Raw genomic sequence first — 20,707 nt, 5'->3', positions numbered from 1 at the left:
AAGGATTTTCTCTGCACAACCTGAGCAATGTGTGGATGAAATTATTTCACTTGCACCTCCTTGCCAGAATAAAGTAAAGCCTTGATTCTCTAATATGCAGCATGGTAGTTGACAACTGTCCTGCCGCTCAAGTCAAAATGCTGAGAGCTCTCTCCAGTGGAAGACAACATTAAAAGCATGCTGAAAGAATAAAGCTTTCTCCAAGAGGTTACCTTGGAAAACACAGTGATGAACACAATGAAAATGGGCAACACTAAGCACGTTTTGGTACCACTGAGACCTCCAGTTTTCTTATGCCACATTGAAAATGCAATGTAATAATCATATTACTCCATCTGCTAGTTATAATCTGAAGTATCTCTTATGTGCCACAAAATTCTATAAACTTCCTGACAAAATTAGATCTAACACAAACAGAAACTCAAAAAGTGTACGGTTAATTACCTGACTGTAAGGCAAGCTCTTGTTCTCTCTTTGCCTTATATTTCAGTCAGCAGATATGGTCTGAACTAAAGTAAAAGGAACCTGATCTTCCCCCTCCAAATCTATTCATGACTGTGGAGTGCAAAGTTCCAGGGAATGTCTGTCTTTCCAAAGCACAACACTGAAAATAGATGTCAAATCTGGGATTTCTGTAGGGAGGGCCTTAGTTGATTCCTGGCTCAGCCAAAGCCTCCCAGAATCAGAGAAATTCCTCTCTTGTGAGCTGTATTGAAACATAACCTGCAAGGAGGCAGAGTAGAGACATGCCAGCTTTCATTATATGGAGACCTCTTAGCGGCACTGCTCACACACTGTTTTATTTTGATGACAAATAGTCTCTGGCCATGGAGTTCCACCTGGCTGGGGGCTCTACTAGATCATGTTTGGGACAATATCTTTCCCTAACACTTGACAGGAGCCACCTTGTCCTCTCCCCAGGGCCCTTCCCAGTGCCCACAGCCCTGCACAATATCATCATGGGAGGCTCATATGAGAACATCCACAGGGTTAGGTCCCACAGCCACAGGAACAGCCCCAGCAGAATTGGCACCAGTGGCTCTATACCTGATACAGCTAATGCTGACGTCAGATTGGTCTGCAGCCCACTCTGGGCAGATCTTATCTTAGTTCTTATCTCAAACGTTCATGCCCCACACTGGATGCCAAGTGAGGCTGTTGTAGTTTAGGAATAGAATTTCCCAATTTAGTGTTCCCACTGAGCCACTCCAAATCAAGCCTGAGGCTCTTTCACAGGATCACACAAAGGGTGAATATGGAGAGGGCTTCACAGAAAGATGGGGGCTACGCAGGTTGAGACACATCCAGGAGGGCAGCAAGAGCTTCAAGCTGTGCTCCTGGTGCCCCACCTCTCCCCCTCAGTGCTGTCACAGGCAGAGGGAGGGACCAGCAGGGCCTGGGCCTGAGAGCAGTGGCAGAGGCCCAGGCAGGGCAGGTGTGGGCAGAGCTGTTGTGCAGGCGCAGAGAAGCTGCAGAGAGGCCACTGAGAGCGGGCCTGGCCATGTGGAGTGCCCTGTGCGTGGGCTTCTTGCCCATTGTAGGTAAGTGCAGGCAAGGGCTGCTGGCCCCAGGAGCTGAGCGTGGCCCTGGGCTCTGCAGGGCTCTGGGCAGCTGTGCTGAGCGCTTGCAGCCGCAGCTGTGCCCCGGCTCCAGCTGCCCAGCCATGCCTGTGGAGCACGGGGAGAGCAGCCCTGCTCCTCTGGTGCCTCTGAGCTGGGCACCTGCGTGCCAGCTGCCTGCTCTGCAGCCTGGGCACACGCAGGGCACCTCCCTGCTGCACTCAGATCTCGGGGCCCAGCGCTTGGCCCTGGCACTGGACACTGCTCCTGGGGCACTGCGGCCCCTGTGGCACAGAGCAGCTGGGCCATGGCAGCACAGGGCACAGCCCCACTGCCTGCGATAGCGACAGCCCTTTGGCTTTGCTCTGCTCACCCAGAGCAGCTTCAGGGACAGGACAGTGGGTGCCTCACCATCCTCTCTTGGCAAGGACAAAGGGATTTATTGCCCCATTGTGTGAATCCTTCCTGCTTCTTTAGGGAAAATGAAAAAATTCTTCCTGTCGGACTGGGGAAACAATGTAGGGAAATGTGTTGTCTCCTTCCTTGTGAGCCTTGCCAGCTGCCACCAGCTCTGCCCATCTATGTCAGCTGGCTTCCAAGAGGAGGATTTGTCCTGCCACAGGTCCAGTGCCAGTCCAAAGCCCCACCAGCATTGCCCTGTCCTTTGTTGCATCTTGCACTGACTGTGGCTCGTTCTTGCTCTCTGCAGCAGTCACTGGCCAGGTGGCCTTGGAGCAGCAGCCCAGGGAAGTGACCGTGCAAGAGGGCGATGAATTCACCTTTCAGTGCAGCATGAAGGGAGATCATATGAACAACTACTACATGTACTGGTACCGTCAGGGCCCACGGGGATCTCTGGAATGGATTTACCGAGATGGTGCAGATATCTATGGAGAAGGTTTTGAAGATCACTTTAAGGGAAGTTGGGACAGTTCCCGGACCACACTGCAGCTTCTGGCAGCAGAGCCAGGCGATGCAGCAACGTATTACTGTGGAGCAGCACCACCCTGGAGCAGGTCCGCAGCAGAGTGAACCAAAAACCACCAGATGGGGAAGACAGATCTCACAGCGTTTCTTTCTGGCAGCTGCTGCCCAGGGCTCTTGTCAGGCAATGGCAGGTGCAGAAAACCTCCCTCTGGCTGGGTGGCACTAAACGGCACTGGAGGGAAGGCTGCTGGAAGGGCTGGTGCCAGTGATGGTGCAGGAATATCTGTGCTGGGAGCTGCAGAGGCTGCAGTTTGGGGAAATGCAGGGTTAGTGCACGTTGCCAGGGCTGCTGTCCTGCACGGTCTCATTTCTTTTCTGCACCTCTCCTTGGCTCTCAGCCATTTTGCCTTGCGACATGTCTGGAGTAGAGACACATCAGCACTTATTGAGTGGGCACCTCTAATAGGCATTGTGCAAACACAGTTTTACATTGGTGATGAATAGAGTCTCTGGCCATGGAATTTCAACTGCCTGGGACCTCTACTAGATCATCCTTGAGTCAATATCTTTCTCTAACACTTGACAGGAGCCACCTCCAGAGGCTGAGTGTTCCTGTCCTCTCCCCAGGCCCCTTCTCAGTCCCCACAGCCCTGCACAATATCATCATCCGGAGCTCATACGGGAACATACACAGGGTCAGGTCCCACAGCCACAGGACCAGCCCCAGCAGAATTGGCAGAAGTGGAACCGTACGTGATACAACTAATGCTGAGGTCAGATTGGTCTGCAGCCCACTCTGGGCAGATCTGTTCTTATCTCAACCCTTCATGACCCCACATTGGACACCAAATGAGGCTGTTGTGGTCTCGGAATGGAATTTCCCAATTTAGTGTTCCCACTGAGCCACTCCAAATCAAGCCTGAGGCTCTTTCACAGGATCACACAAAGTAGGAATATGGAGAGGGTTTCACAAAAAGATGGGGGCCACGTGAGAGACAGCCAGGAGGGCAGCAAGAGCTTCAAGCTGTGCTCCTGGTGCCCCACCTCTCCCCCTCAGTGCTGTCACAGGCAGAGGGAGGGACCAGCAGGGCCTGGGCCTGAGAGCAGTGGCAGAGGCCCAGGCAGGGCAGGTGTGGGCAGAGCTGTTGTGCAGGTGCAGAGAAGCTGCAGAGAGGCCACTGAGAGCGGGCCTGGCCATGTGGAGTGCCCTGTGCGTGGGCTTCTTGCCCATTGTAGGTAAGTGCAGGCAAGGGCTGCTGGCCCCAGGAGCTGAGCGTGGCCCTGGGCTCTGCAGGGCTCTGGGCAGCTGTGCTGAGCGCTTGCAGCCGCAGCTGTGCCCCGGCTCCAGCTGCCCAGCCATGCCTGTGGAGCACGGGGAGAGCAGCCCTGCTCCTCTGGTGCCTCTGAGCTGGGCACCTGCGTGCCAGCTGCCTGCTCTGCAGCCTGGGCACACGCAGGGCACCTCCCTGCTGCACTCAGATCTTGGGGCCCAGCGCTTGGCCCTGGCACTGGACACTGCTCCTGGGGCACTGCGGCCCCTCTGGCACAGAGCAGCTGGGCCATGGCAGCACAGGGCACAGCCCCACTGCCTGCGACAGTGACAGCCCTTTGGCTTTGCTCTGCTCACCCAGAGCAGCTTCAGAGAGAAGACTGTGGGTGCCTCACCATCCTCTCTTGGCAAGGACAAAGGAATTTGTCCTCCCATGGTGCAATTCCTTCCTCTTTCTTTGGGGAAAAGCAGAAAAAGGTTCCTGACAGACCGGGAAAAGGAAGGAGGAAAATGAGGTGGCTCCTTCCTAGTGAGCCTTGCTAGCTGCCACCAGTTCTGCCCATCTGTGTCAGCTGGCTTCCAAGAGGAGGATTTTGTCCTCCCACAGGTCCAGTGCCAGTCCAAAGCCCCAACTGCATTGCCCTGACATTTGCTGAATCTTGCAGTGACTGTGGCTTGTTCTTGCTCTCTGCAGCAGTCACTGGCCAGGTGGCCTTGGAGCAGCAGCCCAGGGAAGTGACCGTGCGAGAGGGAGATGAATTCACATTTGAGTGCAGCATGAAGGGAGATCGTATGAGCAACTACTACATGTACTGGTACCGTCTGGGCGCACGGGGCTCTCTGGAATGGATTTTCAGGGAGGTTAATCACTATGGAGACACTTTCAAAAATCGTTTTAAAGCAAGAGTGGAAAGCTACGAGAACAGCTTCACACTGCAGATCCTGGCAGCAGAACAAGGAGATGCAGCAACGTATTACTGTGGAGCAGAACCACCCTGGAGCAGCTCTGCAGCAGAGTGAACCAAAAACCAGCAGATGGGGAAGACAGATCTCTCAGCATTTCTTTCTGGCAGCTGCTGCCCAGGGCTGTTCTCAGGCAATGGCAGGTGCAGGAAATGTCCCTCTGGTTTGAGGGCACTAAAAGGCACTGGAGGGAGGGCTGCAGGAATGGCTGGTACCATTGATGGTGCAGGAGGATCTGTGCTGGGAGCTGCAGAGGCTGCAGTTTGGGGAAGTGCAGGGTTAGTGCACCTTGCCAGGGCTCCTGTCCAGCATGGCCTCATTTCCCCTCTGTGCCTTGCCTTGGTTCCCAGCGCTTTTTCCTCAGGGACAGTCAACATGGTTTGAGAAGTGGGAATTGGGCTTAGCTACATTGACAGAATTCAATGAATTCTGTCATTGACAGAATACAATGAGACAAAGGGTTTTGCTGGGTGAGGAGAGAGTGGATGTTGTGCAGTCTTCATTCAGTTGAGCTCCCAGCACTGACTTCACTGGAAACCTTCTGCACAAATCCTGTCATTTTCGCCATGGTTCAGTGACATGCATTGTGCAAGGGTACATATTCCTCCTCCTGGCCTCTCCTCCTGGGCTGTGGGAAATGAAATTCCTGTAGGCTGATCTGGCTGCTGAAGCCTGAGGTGAATAAAGCATTCAGGACCTCAGCCCTGTCCCATATCCTCTGTCACCTGGTCCCCATCCCATTCAGCACTGGGCCCACGTTTTCCCAGCCTCGTTTGTCCATGCAGCCTCCTGGCCCGTTGTCCTGACTCCCTGCTCACTGGGGAGGAATCCTCTTCAGCTCAGCACTGCTGGGACCAGGGACCAATGTGTCCCTGCTGGGCTCCCAAGCCTGGGAAGGACATGGGCAGAGGGGAACAAATGCAGTGAAGGGCCATGAACACACAGCAGGGAACAGCTGACTTATAAGGAGAGCCTGGGAGATCTGGGTACATTTTGCGTGGAGAAGAAAATGTTGAGAGGGATCTGACACTGAGCTGAAATACCTGAGAGTCTGTAAGTTCCATTCTTGAGGACATTCAAGGACAAGGCTGTGGGCACCTCCTGCCCCTGTCCCCATCACGCAGCTCAGCCCCACACAGCTGCTCACTCAGTCCCCCTCAGTGCTGTGGGGGAGAGGAACAAAAGGGTGGAGTTAGAAAATGTGTGTTTTGACAGAAAGAGAGTTGAGAAGTCATGGCAAAACCAACATGCAGAAACCAAACAACATCTAGAATTAATTCCTGACGTCCCACTGCCACAGTGGAGCCACAGTGCTGGTTCATCTTCTGCTCCCCTTTGCTTATGCCCATTCTGGTTCTCCAGAAAGAACAGCATCAGGTCTGATGACCACACAGTGTCCTTATGAGGGAGCTTGGCAGCCTGTAAATGTGTCTGCAGCCTTACGGAACAACAACACACCCAAGACCCGAGGTTCTGATAGAACACACGCCACAGAAACGGGAAAGAACAGAAATACAGGAAACAAACCCATGCAGAATAGCTCTCCTCATTCCTCTGCTTCCTCTTGTTTCCCCAGCCCAAATTTCCTTTGTATCATTTGCAGGTTTTCCTGGTTTCCTTTCAGGTTTGAAACTTGCAGCCTCAAGGGGACACAGGGTTGTGCAACACTCCTGTTGCACAATTATTTCTGGAAGTCCTCAGTGACAAAACCTGTGAAAGGGGTAACTGCAATATTCTCCTGCTTGCAGAAGAATATTGCAGAAGAAAGAGCAGTTCCTGAGACTGTGAGCTCTGACCATAGGGCTGGTTTATCCTGATCACTCACCTCCAGGCAGCTCTTCCCAGGTCAGAATGCCCCAAAACAAGAGAAAATCAGTAGATGATTTAACCTTCAACGAATCAAGACACTGAACTATGTCCACTAAGGGAATCAGTCAGAATTCTGGTGAAATTGCAGCACTTGTGTGAGGCCTGAGATTCAAAGAATGAACATTCCTGCACTAGTGACCACTCGTCTGCACCACCTGCATGACACCAGGGTGTAAGGATCCAGCACAGGACAAGCGCTCAGGGATCATGTGAGCAAGAATCACTGGTCACATCTGACCTGCATTTCTCTGCAGCAGGATTTGCCATGGACTAGGTGAGAGCAGAGTCGTGTGCTTAGCTAAAGTATAAAAGAATATATTCCTTTCTTGACTGTATGCTCAGCATCCTTGTGTCCCTGCTCAGGTGAAAAACAACTGACATGACAAACTGGGGAGTCAGGATGTGTCCCCAGTAGCCGAGCGTGGTTTCAGCAGTGCCGAGGAGAGAGGAGCCATCCCCTCCTTCAGCTGCGGGCAGCATTTTGCCCACGGCAGCCCCGGATGCCAGTGACCTTCTGTGGAACACAGAGGGCGAATTTCTGGGCGCGTTGCCCGCGGGTCCCTTCGGCACAAGGCGCTGTCCAAGCGCTCACGCTGCTTTGCGTGCGCGGCCCGGGCGCGGCCGGCGCTGCCTGTCCCGCCCGGCGGGGCCGCGGCCCCGGGGCCCGGGCCGGGTGTGTCGGGGCGGGCAGAGGCGGCGGCGCTGCCCCGGCCGGGCGGGGCCGGGCGGGGCCGGGCGGGAGCGGCCCGAGCGCGGCTCCGCTCGGCTCCTGTGCGGCTGCCGCGGCGCCCGCAGCGATGGTGGCCGGGCCGGGGCCGGGGCTGCTGGCCTTGGCCTTGGCCTTGTGGCCGGCAGGTGAGAGCCGGGCGGGGAGGGCAGCGAGCCCGGCCCGGGGAACGAGGGACAGCGACAGCGACAGGAGCAGGAACACGAACAGGGACGGGAACAAGGGCAGAGGCTGGGGAAAGGACAGGAGCAGAGGCAGGGCAGGGAACACGGGCAAAGGCCGGGACAGACCCAGGGTCAGGGGCTGTGGGCTGGCGGCTGTGGCTGTGCCGGGCCGGGGGCACCGGGACACCGGGACAGCGCCCTCGGTCCGCGGGCGCGCCCTGCCCGATCCCTGCGCTCTCCCTCCGCAGGGCTCTGGGCACAGCCGAGGCTGCAGGAGGCCGGCGGAGGGCAGCGAGCGCCCGGGGACTCCGTCACCCTCTCCTGCCGCGGATCCGGATTCACCTTCGAAAGTCGTGCCATTCGGTGGTACCGTCAGTTCTCCGCGGGCACCCTGGAGTGGGTGTCCTATATCAGCCGCACCAGGGGTACTACAAAGGAGTACGGGGTAGCAGTGATGGGCCGCGCCAAGATTTCCCGGGACAATTCCCGGTCCGAGGCTTTTCTCTCTTTACGGCCCCTACAAGCTCAGGACTCTGCCCGGTATTTCTGTGCCGTCCCACGGAGACAGGAAATGCAGATGAGCTTTAACACAAACATCCCGGGCCCGGCAGAGGCTGCCTTAGATGTCGGGAAGGTGAGAGTTACCAGCGGCTGGAGCCAATGGGTCTCAAGGCTGTTTCCAAGAAGTCAGATGCCATCGCTGTGTACCTCAGGTATTCCTGGCCCTTAGTGCACACTGCAGGGATTCTGATTTATTGTCAATTTCATTTAGAGTAGAATTGCGGGCAATTAGAAAATGCCTTGCTCCCACTTTATCCCTGTTTGCTGCCAGGCTCATTTTCAAAGGTGCAACCCCAACCAGCTTCTGTTTCTCTACGCTAAACAGGTCCAGCTCTGACAGCCTTTTAAACTTGGAGAGAAGCTCCACATCAACAGTTGAAAAACAAAGAAAGCTGAATCTGCAGTACAGGAGAAATAAGGGCATTCTGCCCTACTTCTCCATCAATAGCGAGGTTTTTAGCAATTTCTAGGAAAAATGGTCATTCTCTCACAGAATGATTCCTTGGGGAGACAAAGGCTATCACTCCAAATGTCCCATTTCCTCCTTTCCGTGAGCCTTACATCTGAGAACCACGTATCACAGAATGGAATACTCCTTTGTTCAGCTGGCGAAAGTTGTGCTGCTGAGACCCATCCCTGCTTACTGCCCAACCCAGGGCACTCACTGGCGAGACAGCAGGAGAAACAAAACCAGCCTCTGAGCCAGATTTAAAGTGCTTCACGGCTGTTCCTAAGAAATCAGGTGCCATCCCCACGCAGCACCAGTGATCCTGGCCTTTCATCAAGAGCTCCTTTACCAGCACTGAGTCTTTCCTTCTCCTGAGTCCCAATCGCAACATTCTACTCTGTAGAGGGGTTTAAGGTTTTTCTGTCATGCAGTCAGCCTGGTGACTGCCTGGTTCCAGTCTCTTCTTAAGTGGAACATGCAAAGCACATGCAGAGTCCTGGGCTGCCTTTGCTGCTGGGCAGGGGTCCAGGAGGGCTTAGAGAGGAAGAGGCAGCTGGAGAAGTGTCATCACTGGGGAGCCAGTAGGGTGCAGGGCCAGAGTGCAGGGAGGAGGGTGAGAGGCACTTTGGATAAGGGGAGCCCTGGCCAAGCCAAGCTGAGATCCTGGGGTGTCCCATGTGGGAGCAGCAGCCCAGCAGAGCCAGGACCAGGGGAAGGACAGGCTGACAGCCCCCCTGGTCACCTCCAAAGTGCCAGCAAAAGCCTCTGAGACTGCCAGAGAAAAAGGCCAGGGCTGGCCCCTCAGAATCATGTCACCTTTAGCCCAACACAGCATTTCCTGCCCAACAAATGGTGTGTTCCTGCACCACGCAGAGTGAGAGACAGCCAGGAGGGCAGCAAGAGCTTCAATCTGTGCTCCTGGTGCCCCACCTCTCCCCCTCAGTGCTGTCACAGGCAGAGGGAGGGACCAGCAGGGCCTGGGCCTGAGAGCAGTGGCAGAGGCCCAGGCAGGGCAGGTGTGGGCAGAGCTGTTGTGCAGGCGCAGAGAAGCTGCAGAGAGGCCACTGAGAGCGGGCCTGGCCATGTGGAGTGCCCTGTGCGTGGGCTTCTTGCCCATTGTAGGTAAGTGCAGGCAAGGGCTGCTGGCCCCAGGAGCTGAGCGTGGCCCTGGGCTCTGCAGGGCTCTGGGCAGCTGTGCTGAGCGCTTGCAGCCGCAGCTGTGCCCCGGCTCCAGCTGCCCAGCCATGCCTGTGGAGCACGGGGAGAGCAGCCCTGCTCCTCTGGTGCCTCTGAGCTGGGCACCTGCGTGCCAGCTGCCTGCTCTGCAGCCTGGGCACACGCAGGGCACCTCCCTGCTGCACTCAGATCTCGGGGCCCAGCGCTTGGCCCTGGCACTGGACAACGGGATTTATTGCCTCATGGTGTAAATCCTTCCTTCTTTGGGGAAAATCAGAAAATGCTTCCTCTCAGACTGGGAAAAGGATGGAGGGAAATGTGTTATCCTCTTCTTTGTGCGCCTTGCTAGCTGCCACCAGTTCTGCCCATCTGTGTCAGCTGGCTTCCAAGAGAAGGATTTTGTCCTTCCACATGTCCCGTGCCAGTCCAATATACCACCAGCATTGCCCTGACCTTTGCTGGATCTTGCAGTGACTGTGGGTTGTTCTTGCTCTCTGCAGCAGTCACTGGCCAGGTGGCCTTGGAGCAGCAGCCCAGGAGAGTGACCGTGCGAGAGGGAGATGAATTCACCTTTCAGTGCAGCATGAAGGGAGGTGATATGGTTGACTACTACATGTACTGGTATCGTCAGGGCCCACAGGGCTCTCTGGAATGGATTTACGTAGACGGTGCAAATACCTATGGAGAAGGTTTTGAAGATCATTTTAAGGGAAGTTGGGACAGTTCCCAGACGACACTGCAGCTTCTGGCAGCAGAACAAGGCGATGCAGCAACGTATTACTGTGGAGCAAGAATCACCCTGGAGCAGCTCTGTAGCAGAGTGAACCAAAATCCAACAGATGGGGAAGTCAGATGTCTCAGCATTTCTTTCTGGCAGCTGCTGCCCAGGGCTCTTGTCAGGCAATGGCAGGTGCAGGAAACGTCCCTCTGGCTGGGTGGCACTAAAAGGCACTGGAGGGAGGGCTGCAGGAAGGGCTGGTGCCATTGATGGTGCAGGAGGATCTGTGCTGGGAGCTGCAGAGGCTGCAGTTTGGGGAAGTGCAGGTTTAGTGTGTGTTGCCAGGGCTCCTGTCCATCATGGACTCACTTCTCCTCTGTGCCTTGCCTTGGTTCCCAGCACTTTTTCCTCAGGGACTTTTTCCTCAGGGACTGTCAACATGATTTGAGAAGTGGGAATTGGGCTTAGCCACATTGACAGCGTTCTACAGTGAGACAAAGGGTCTTGCTGGGTGAGGAGAGAGTGAATGCTGTGCATTCTTCATTCAGTTGAGCTCCCAGCACTGACTGCCCTGGAAACCTTCTGCACAAATCCTTTCATTATGGCCTAGAGAAAGGCTCAGTGACATGGATTTTACAAGGGGACATATTTCTCCTCCTGGGCTGTGGGAAATGAAATTCCAGAAAGCTGATCTGGCTGCTGAAGTCTGAGGTGAATAAAGCATTCAGGACCTCAGCCCTGTCCCATACCCTCTGTCACCTGGTCCCCATCCCATTCAGCACTGGGCCCACGTTTTCCCAGCCTCGTTTGTCCATGCAGCCTGCTGGCCTGTTGTCCTGACTCCCTGCTCACTGGGGAGGAATCCTCTTCAGCTCAGCACTGCTGGGACTGGGGACCAATGTGTCCCTGCTGGGCTCCCAAGCCTGGGAGGGACATGGGCAGAGGGGAACAAATGCAGTGAAGGGCCATGAACACACAGCAGGGAACAGCTGACACATAAGGAGAGCCTTGGAGATCTGGGTGCATTTATTATAAATAAGAAGTTGCTCACAGGAAATTTGTCACACGAATCCTTTGCAGTCCTCCAGAACTGGCCTTTGGTTTGTGCAAGGGAGAAAGAAAGAGCTTCTACTCATCTTTTCCCAACTGAATTTCCTCCCATCTACTCTGCCCAGGATTGCAGCCCCCACCAACAAGCCATGGCCAGCAACAGACTTGTCCAGCTCCAGGAAGCAGCCAATAGACCAGTGAAATGAGAATGCTTGTTCTTCCCCTTCTTTCCAAAGCCATGTGTTTAGGGAAATTAATTTACAGTAACTTCTCTTGGTAATATTGCTCTAAGCATTCTCCTGTGGCAAGGAACTTACAGGCAACAAAATGGAGAAAAAATCCCTGAGAGAAAGAAGAGGAAAAACCCTAATGTCCACCAACTGTTAACGTTGGAAAGATCCCTGATTATTGCAGGAGGATTAGGAAAATGCTCCACAATTGCAGGCTATCACTAATTATATGATTAATATAGCAATCAAATTAAAAGCCAACTTCAGTCAAGTATAACAACAGCAAATAGAATCAATTAAAGCACCATCAGCTGAACCAAAATAAATCCTGAACAATTCTTAAACATGGAACTGATTTTTCCTCTGGCATGCAAATAGGCTTTGAGGAGAGTAATGCTTGAAGGTCTAGAAGAATTAGAAAATATAGAACAAAAATAACTTGAAAGTTTATAAGGTGGAGAGATGCTTCCCAGAAAACCTTTCATGTATTTAACCCAAACTCTATTGTGTGTTAAAACACAAACCAGTAACCAGATCCTTTCACTGAGGCACTTCTAAGAACAATATTCCTTGCCAAAATGTTCGAGCAATATTCTAGTTACATGAACAATACCTGTTCCCTCTGCCAAAAAAAGCTAGGATGATTATTTTATTATTAGTGTAGAGAATCCTCTGGAACATTGTTAGATGTTCAGAAGTAGAGCAGTACAGAGGCACAGGAAAACAAAAGGCAGCACCACAGACATGAAAGAAGAGACAACACCTGGCACTGGAACTCCCCTGAGATGTTTTTGTAGAACTGTCTAGCACAGTGGTGGGCTACTTACCACAGTGACTGAAAACAACTGAACCACCACACAAAAACTGTCTCCCTCCCTTCTCTTGAAGGAGGAAATAATGGTAGCTTTACCTCGTCTATTTTTCTTTAGACAACTCTGTGCACATACACAAATTTGATTTACCAGAATTACTGAAACAGCACAACACCCCTCCTAATGTTCCAAGACCAATTTCCTCACCGTTCAACCTGAGATCTTGGCTCTTGCAAACAGGTCATTTTAGACATTTGATCATCACAGTTGAACAACTTGACAGGAACATTCTGTTTTTACTAGTTATGAGTTTATTCAGGAGCCCTTTGTTCAACATTTTGGACGTCTGACACAAAGCCTGACTTACTGCTTTGTCAAGAGGAACCATTCTTGAGGCTCAAAGAGCTAATCTCTGAATGTGAGCAGCTCTCCTTCTCTGTCCAGGACCATAACCCATGGGATTCATCCCAGAAGAGCCCAGACTCTGCTCTCCTGAAGCTCAGGGCTCCAGTCCTGTTTTGCATTGCTCTCTTCTCCCAGCATCCTGAGCTCTAACACTGCATGGTCAATGCAGCCAAGGCTGCCCCAGCACCAATTCTTCCTCAGTGGCACACAGAGGTCCAGCTCACCAGCCATTTGCGTTAGTAAGTTCACATCAGTACGGCCAGAAAACTCCTGACTGTGTGTGCCCAGCTGTGCTGTCCTGCCATCAGACACCTGACACACTTTAAGCACCCATGAGGACTGGAGCCCTGGGATGTCCCATTTGTCCCCTGAAAGCCTCACCTATTTCTTCCCATTCCTCTCATGTTTTCTACCCATATTTCTGCTTTGGGAATGGCCTAAATTCCCTAACAATTCATGATTTTGTCTTTGTGTTCAGAATGGTCACTGCCTCCCCTTGCTCAGGAAGTATCGCGACGGGTGAGGGGCAGCAGGGATTCCCTGAGAGTTGGGGGCCAGGGGCTGCTGCTTCCTTCCAGAGGGGCTGCTCAACTCAGGAGCCACAGGGTAAGCACGTTTGACTGGAGTCACTGTTGCCCTGTGCTTTTTGCCTGTTATTCTTTCTTTCTTTTCCTTTGGCACTTTGAGTAGTATTGGAATATGAATCCCAATATTACCAGTTAGATTGTGCCTGGGCTGGTCTGACCCTCGCTGCTAGGCCGAAGGCAGCATCTGCGGTGTACCACCCCAGAGACACCTTTAGCTTGCTGATGGTTTCAGCTGGGCACTAAACAAGTCCAGGCTTGATAAGTACTCCGTTTACCTCAGGAAGAAGACTTAAGGTGAAGGTGAAGAGAAAAAAAGGAGAGGATTTTGCTGGAGGGTTGTATCCAGTGGTTTATTCTATGGTGATACTGGTCTGAAGCTTGGGAAGAGCTCCAACAGAATGCCCGACCGCATGGCTGGACTCCTCTTTTAAGCTCAGGGGGAGGGGAGGGGACAGGTGAGACACCAACCAGGTGGGAGGGGCGGGGTCTCAAGGGACGAGGGACACCTAGACAGGCCAATGACCTCTGGGCCTAAAGAGCATCCTTTGAATTTGACCAACCACACGACGCCTTTGCTGGAATGTTAAGCCTGATTGACAGGACTCACTCAGCAAGCGGGCGAGGGGGGAAGGGAGGGTTTTGGCACACCTGGACAAGGGACCTGGAAGTTTAAAACACACTGCAACAGAGTAGGGATTGCCAGCTTGATTCTCTGCTTCTCTGTCATTTGAGAGCCCAGAGCCCGTGTGTGCTACACCAGGAGCAGTGAGGCAGGAGCACGCAGGGCCACACCCTCTGCTGATCCCAGGATCAGCCACTGCCAGTGAGCTGTCCAAAGGAGCAATCCCCTGCCCAGCACTGCTGTTGTCTGCCACTGCTTCAGGGATTTCTGTGACACTATAACTTAACCCCTTGTCTGCCCAGACACCCGTGACTCCTGCCACAGCTTGAGAGTTTCCCCTACACTTGGTTTACCACTTTGAGTGTTCTCACCTCTGCCGTTGAAGCCTGTTGCTCCAAGGTTCCTGACTGAGCTGGTTTCGGTACCAGGAGGGGCACCAGGACCGGCTGCTTCTGTGGGATTGTAAATGGAGCCCCTTCTCCATCTCATCCGCCTGCCCACCCACCATTACACACATGCAGAGAGGCAGCCGAGTTTGTGCCCCTAGCGCCCCCTTCTGTGGCGGGGGAATCACCGCACCCGCCATGCCTGGCTGGGTGAGCCAGCAGAGCCCCTGCTGGCTGTGCCCGGAACTGCACCAAAGGGAAAGCGCCCCCGGGTGAGAGAGGCCGGGCCTGGGTGTCTGGGTCTGTTTGGTGCTGCTGCTCTGTTTTGTTTTGGTTGTTATACATACACATACTAGTAAAGAACTGTTAGTCCTCTTTGCATATCTTTCCTTGAAAGCCCCTTTATTTCAAAGTTATAATAATTTGGACAGAAAGAGATCCTATTCTCCATTCCAAGAGAGGTTCCCACCTTCCTTGGCAGACATCTGTCTTTTAAACTAGGACAGTCACCACCACCTGTGTGAGGCAGCACAGGCAGCAGATGGAGCAGCTACAGACAAACTCATAGTACATTTGTTTCTATGACCTTGCTAACCTAGGGGAATCCCTGAGCAAGAGCCAGGCAGAGGCAAGGGGAGACACTGGCAGGTAAACTTGGTTCATGTTAGAGGATCTCTGGATGCAGTTCACCCTGGGCTGTCAAGGGTAATTCCCAGCTGGAAGGTCAATTCACTTCAGCAATTTACGACCCTCCTGCATCTTCTGTTTTTAATCCATTCCTCCCATCACCCCCAGAGTAGGCGTGCTACATCCTAAAACTTTGTTCATACTACCACTAGTACCTACAAGAAGAGAAGCAGGGAGATTAGACTGCATTGTAAGAAATGCTCTGAAAGAACACCAGAGGTACTGATTATTTTTCTGCTTTCTGTCCACCTAAACTCCACCACACCCTTCATAGGTGTCACATAATACCCACGTTCTCATTTACAACTCAACCTCTCTGATATTATTTGAGATCCTTCCTTGAAAGCCATGTGGTGTTTCTTTATGTGGTGCATTTGGTCTCAAACCACTGAAGATGTCATGTGACTGCTAGTATAATCCAATAATCTGTGTAGTGGAACAGAGACAGTTTTTGTTATGAAATATATCACTGTGGATTGGCTGGGTTACCACAATGATATAAACAGCATAGGGACCTGTACAAAAACAAAAAGAGGGAAAGAAGGTGAGAAATGTTGGGAAAGAAAGGAGATGGGTGACTCTAAGGATTAAGAAGAGAAGAACAACATTCTTCCTATATTTCCTAGTATCCTGGATACATAATAGAGCTCATGAAGGTTCTAAAAGGTGGAAGAAAGGGGGAAGTTCAAAGTTCTATACTCAATCAAGCTTTTTAAAATCACCGAACAATTCCATTAACATTATTTCCCTTTCCAGTTTTGGAAGTAAATCTACCTCTGGATCCTCTCATGGACTTCCACCCATGGATAATTATAACGAATGGCTTTTCAGCACCTGTTTACTTTTGAACACCATGAGAAAAGAGTGAGTTATTGGAATAAGCCTTAGCAGTGTGAGGATAGAGAAGCTTATATTTGGACCAGGGACGACTCTCACAGTTGAACCAAGTAAGTGACATTTTTTTATTCCTAAAACTCCGTTTAAAATTAATGTGGGGGAGAACAAGGGAATTTAAAGGTTTGGGTTCACTGAAAGAATTTTCAGGTGCAATAATCCCTTGAATGCACTTGCTCTCCAGCCAGGCTTTCAAGCCAAACCCTCAGCTTGGATCTGCTCAGGAAGGTTTCCCAGGAACATCTGGGTTGACTCTGCACAGCACCATTATTCCATGATCCCCAAACACCCGCAGGGCACTGCTTAGCCTGTGATAACTTATTCCCGCTTTGGGCAGCACTCTGGCCCAAATTCACTGTCCAGTGTCCAATTCTCCAGCGGGCTTGCACTGACTGACTTGGGGCAGGAAAGCAGAGCTCAGTGAGGAGCTCCCAGCATGAGGAGTTTTGAGACAGATCTGTAACTCCTGGTTGGAGAAGTTCTGGTATGAAAGTTAATTGGCTCCCAGGTTGTGTGGGTTCTGAAAAGACTAATGTGGGGAATAGGGATTATAGGAAGCCTGACTTATTCCTATCTTTCTTTGGAATTCTGTGATGAACAATAAAGGTGCAGGCCACCCCAAGTTTTTCAAGGGAATATGACTGTTGGGGTGGCAGAGGGGTTTTTGATGATGGTTTCTGTGATCCTGAAGTATCAGGTGCATCCCTCAGGAATTGTTGGTTTGCTTTTACAGGACTGCATATCTTTAAAGAATCTCCCATGTTACTTTACATCCCTAAAACCTCCTACTCTCCCTCCAAAAAGACGTGGGACTGCTTTGGGTGCTGCCAAATATGTCTCCATGTCTGTAGGATATGTTGCATGGGAATAAATGTGTATTTGGGAACAATCTCACTGCACTTCCAATTCCAATGGGACAAAGTAATGTAAATTTCCATTATGCAGGAAGACATCTTCTTTCCACGCTGTTCAATGATTTTCTTTTTCTAGCTAATGACAGGATACTTTGAGAGCTGCACAGAAACTCTGGAATTAAGTTTGGTAGTAAAATACATTGAACCTAAAGTATCAAAGTCCCTTTTGAGTCTGCTGAAATACTTAATGTGTTGAAGTGAAAGTTTCCAGGATGAGAGCAACCTCCCCCTTTTGTTCAAATAAATTTGAACATAAACATAAAAGATTAATCCCTTCCAGAAACAAGCAGTGGTAGGAATTCAGGGCTGTACTTTCAGGGAATGCAAACTAGTGGGACTCAGGTGAGCATTCTGGGGTCAGATAAAACAAATCTTCTGCTCTCTGAACTACAGTTGCACTGTGTGCGTTATTGCTTGCTGAAGATCCTACCCAGGGAGCTATTGCAGCGAAGCAGCCTGGTTGTGTTCTGGCTGTTTGTAAAGTCTGGAGAGGAGACCACATGAAAAGCCCTTCTCAGAGAACACAGAATGCACAGGACTGACAGGCTCTGGCCAAGCCTGGTAGAACACCTGGGAAGGCAGTGTTGGATTTCTGGTGGGTGTCTGGCTGCTGGAGGTGTGCACAAGTGAGTAGTTCTGCCTGTTTGATCAGGAGAGCTGACCCATGAAGTTGTGGCAGAGCACACTTTGGCTTTCACCTCAGTTCCTCAGCAGTGGCACAGGGCTGATGGGGAAAGGGGGTAAAATCAGAGCTCCTTGTTCAAACTGCCATCAGTACCCTGGGATGAACAAAATGTTCGAGCTGAGGGATCTCTTGACCCACCTGCAAGGCAGACACCATGCAAAATGAAAAGCCTCATGCACCTCTGTTTACCCAAGAGACCCCTCAGGATGCTCCTGACAAAGCAGACACGTCCATCTTGGTGGATGTGTCTGACAGCTTTTCATAAGCTGAGCCCTTTCTGGCAAGGAAGGCTGCTGGAGGATTCCTTTCAGTTCCATGGTTTTAGTCTCATCCAAATTGCTAATCTGAGTTCAATCCTGACATTGGTTTTTGAGATCACCCTTGATTCTCCACTTGTGACCTGACCTAGAGGCAAAGATATTTTGTTTAAAAAACAAGTCATGGTACCACAATGATTTGTGGGCAACTAAATTCTTTTGACACCAATAGTTTTTTTGTGAGACAGATGGTAGAGAGTTTCAGCAATCTTCTTTTGTTACTTGTAGATCTAATACCAAGGAATAATGCCATAAAAGAGAGTAAATGAGAATGTTCATATTAGTCACAGATGGAGTACATGTGAATTTTGGGTCACTCAGCACCCAGGCAAGCCTGCAGTAAAATCAATCCTGTCCAAACTTTGCTTTTCTTTCCAGACATTTCCAACATTTCTGACCCTCAAGTCATTGTGATGAAATCAAAGAAACTGGAAGGAGGTGGCAGCTCTGGGAAAGCAGCTTGTTTGGCAAGGAACTCCGCTACAAAGAACATCAGATTGGAGATGCCCTCTCAGGAGGTGGTCTATGAACAGAGCCCATCCATTTTGACGTCACAGGGCTTGTACAATGCAATTAAAGTGGTCAGGGTGACAAAAGACACAGAGGTGACCTGCACGGCCAAATTCCCCGACCGCACGATAACAGCAGAGCCAGGTACAGTTTGGTGGCACAGCTGTCACTTATTTCTGGAGACAGTGGCCTGTGGGGCTCGGTGTTCTCCTTCTGGACAGCACTGCCCAGCAGAAATAAGAAAGACATTTGGGATTTCAGCAGGGAGAGCTGAAAGATGTTTCAAAGCATCTAAAAGAAATGGTTTTTCAACTGTTAAATTACTTTGAGATACTTTTCTGGGGAGAAGAAGAAAGACACAATCTATTTCTTTAAAATGGGAATTTCCTTATGACAGAATATTCAAGCCTATAGCAGGAAACCTCCCGCAGCACAAGCTGGAAAAGCCCTTTCAATATTAACACAAAGTTAAACATGGGGTGTGTTGTGAGGGTTTTTTAATTAAATGAATTGTTATATTTGGCATGTTTTCTCTTTTCGTCCTCAATGTCATTCAAATAGTAAAACAAAACAATGCAGGAATTTTTCTGTCTCCTGCAACTGCATGGAGCACTTGTCTCCTCATATTAATGTCAGAATTACTCCTGACGTGCTGAAGCCCAGTCAGTATGTTCCTCTGATTTTCTATGAGAAATGTCAACTAAACATTTTTTTATTATCCTGTATAAATGGTGTATATAGTTTAAATTACCTTTTCTTTATCATGCTACAGAAGAGGAGGCTGAAGAACCAATAACAGGATTTGGGGAACAAAACAGAACCAGAACAGAGTTAGGGGCCAGTGAGAGGGTTTGCAACAGCACAAACATCTCAGCACAAGGTGAGTTACCCAAACAGGATGTGAAGTTGCATTGCTCTCTGGGGGATAAAGGCATGGAAATGTATTTTCTCCAGGGCAGAGGACTCAGAACACAACACATTCAGCACACACAAGCTGCTGTTCCAAGGTTGCTGTTCCAAGGTTGCTCCCCTGTTGTTGCCATGTTCTCTCTCAGCTCTTCCTTTGCTGCTCTTCCTTTCCCTGAAACTCTCACCTGTGGATTTTCCACTTTCTTCCAAGTCACAGCACCAAAACCTAGACCATGATCTCTCCCCTCTTTTCTGGTCGCTGAGCAGATGCTGGAGGGCAGAGAGTGAACATGCTGTCCATGACTGTGCTGGGTTTGAGAGTCCTGCTGGCAAAGAGCATCGCCTTCAATGCCCTCATGAGCATCAAGTTGTTTCTTTTCTGAGGTAAGGGAGCTCACAGCTCTCAATCACTGTTCCATAGGCCCAATTTCATTAAATGTACTTTAAACCTCCCTTTGCTCTTCCAGACATGGGGAATGAACCCAAAGAAGAGCAGGAAAGAACGTGAACCAGCAGCACAAGGGGGTGGAACAAGCAGGGCCAGAGCTGCTGACAGAGACCAGCCAGGACACGAGGCAGCACCTTCCCCTGAAGACACGCAACACTCTGCACTCCTGCTGGCCAGCTGATTCACACAGAAGAGTTTCAAGTGCTTTTGCTGTTTCCTCTCCTCTGAACACTGAGGAGAGTGGATTTATCCTCATCCTTCTGCTAAGCAGATCCCCCCACTCTTCTGGCATTTGCACACCAGTGTCCAACCTGCTTTGAAAACTCCAGTGCTCACTGCAGATAGATGGCCTTTGAAAAGCACCGTTCCCAGGCATGTTGTGTTACTACCTGTGGAACTGGAGCAGCACTGCTGGGAGAATTCCAGCCCAGGAGCTGCCATTTGTAGCTTTGGATTGAGATAGATTTAGTAACAAAAATGTGTATTGCAGATAAGAAGAGCTGTGTAGAATCTGAAGCGATTTCATTCATCTAGATAGTGTTCATTTCTTGATTAAGCCTGTATTTCTTCTGCCAAATTTATTGCAAGTGCATTTTAGGTTCCTGTAATAGTGACAAAAATAAAGTTGTGCAAGCACAAAATACTGTGGGTTTTCTGTGATTTTTCTTCTGAAACTGAGATGGAATTGCTGAAATCCAACTGGCGTAAAGGCTGTAAATTGGGATCAGAAGCACAGCTTTGATATTCTAGATATCCTGTTGGTTGAATTTGTCTTTTGCAGACTTTGTGCAGGGAAATGTCTCTGGCACAGTCAGGAGCCTCAGTGAGGAGAGTCCTTGCTGAAGGCACAAGGGAGGAAAATGCTCCTG

General features: G+C 50.8%; 1 gene segment (V, D, J or C); it reads left to right on the top strand.

Moving 5' to 3' along the window:
* The first annotated feature begins 16,014 nt into the window (after nt 1-16,014).
* On the top strand, nt 16,015-20,417 carry LOC141731560 (T cell receptor delta constant-like). The segment is given in 5 exon segments: nt 16,015-16,108; nt 18,350-18,625; nt 19,254-19,361; nt 19,658-19,774; nt 19,858-20,417. Coding segments are annotated over 4 exon segments (594 nt in total).
* The last annotated feature ends 290 nt before the right edge of the window (nt 20,418-20,707 follow it).

This window comes from Zonotrichia albicollis, chromosome 23 (genome assembly GCF_047830755.1).
Source record: "Zonotrichia albicollis isolate bZonAlb1 chromosome 23, bZonAlb1.hap1, whole genome shotgun sequence".
NCBI lineage: Eukaryota > Metazoa > Chordata > Aves > Passeriformes > Passerellidae > Zonotrichia > Zonotrichia albicollis.
This window is presented reverse-complemented; position numbering and strand designations above follow the sequence as displayed.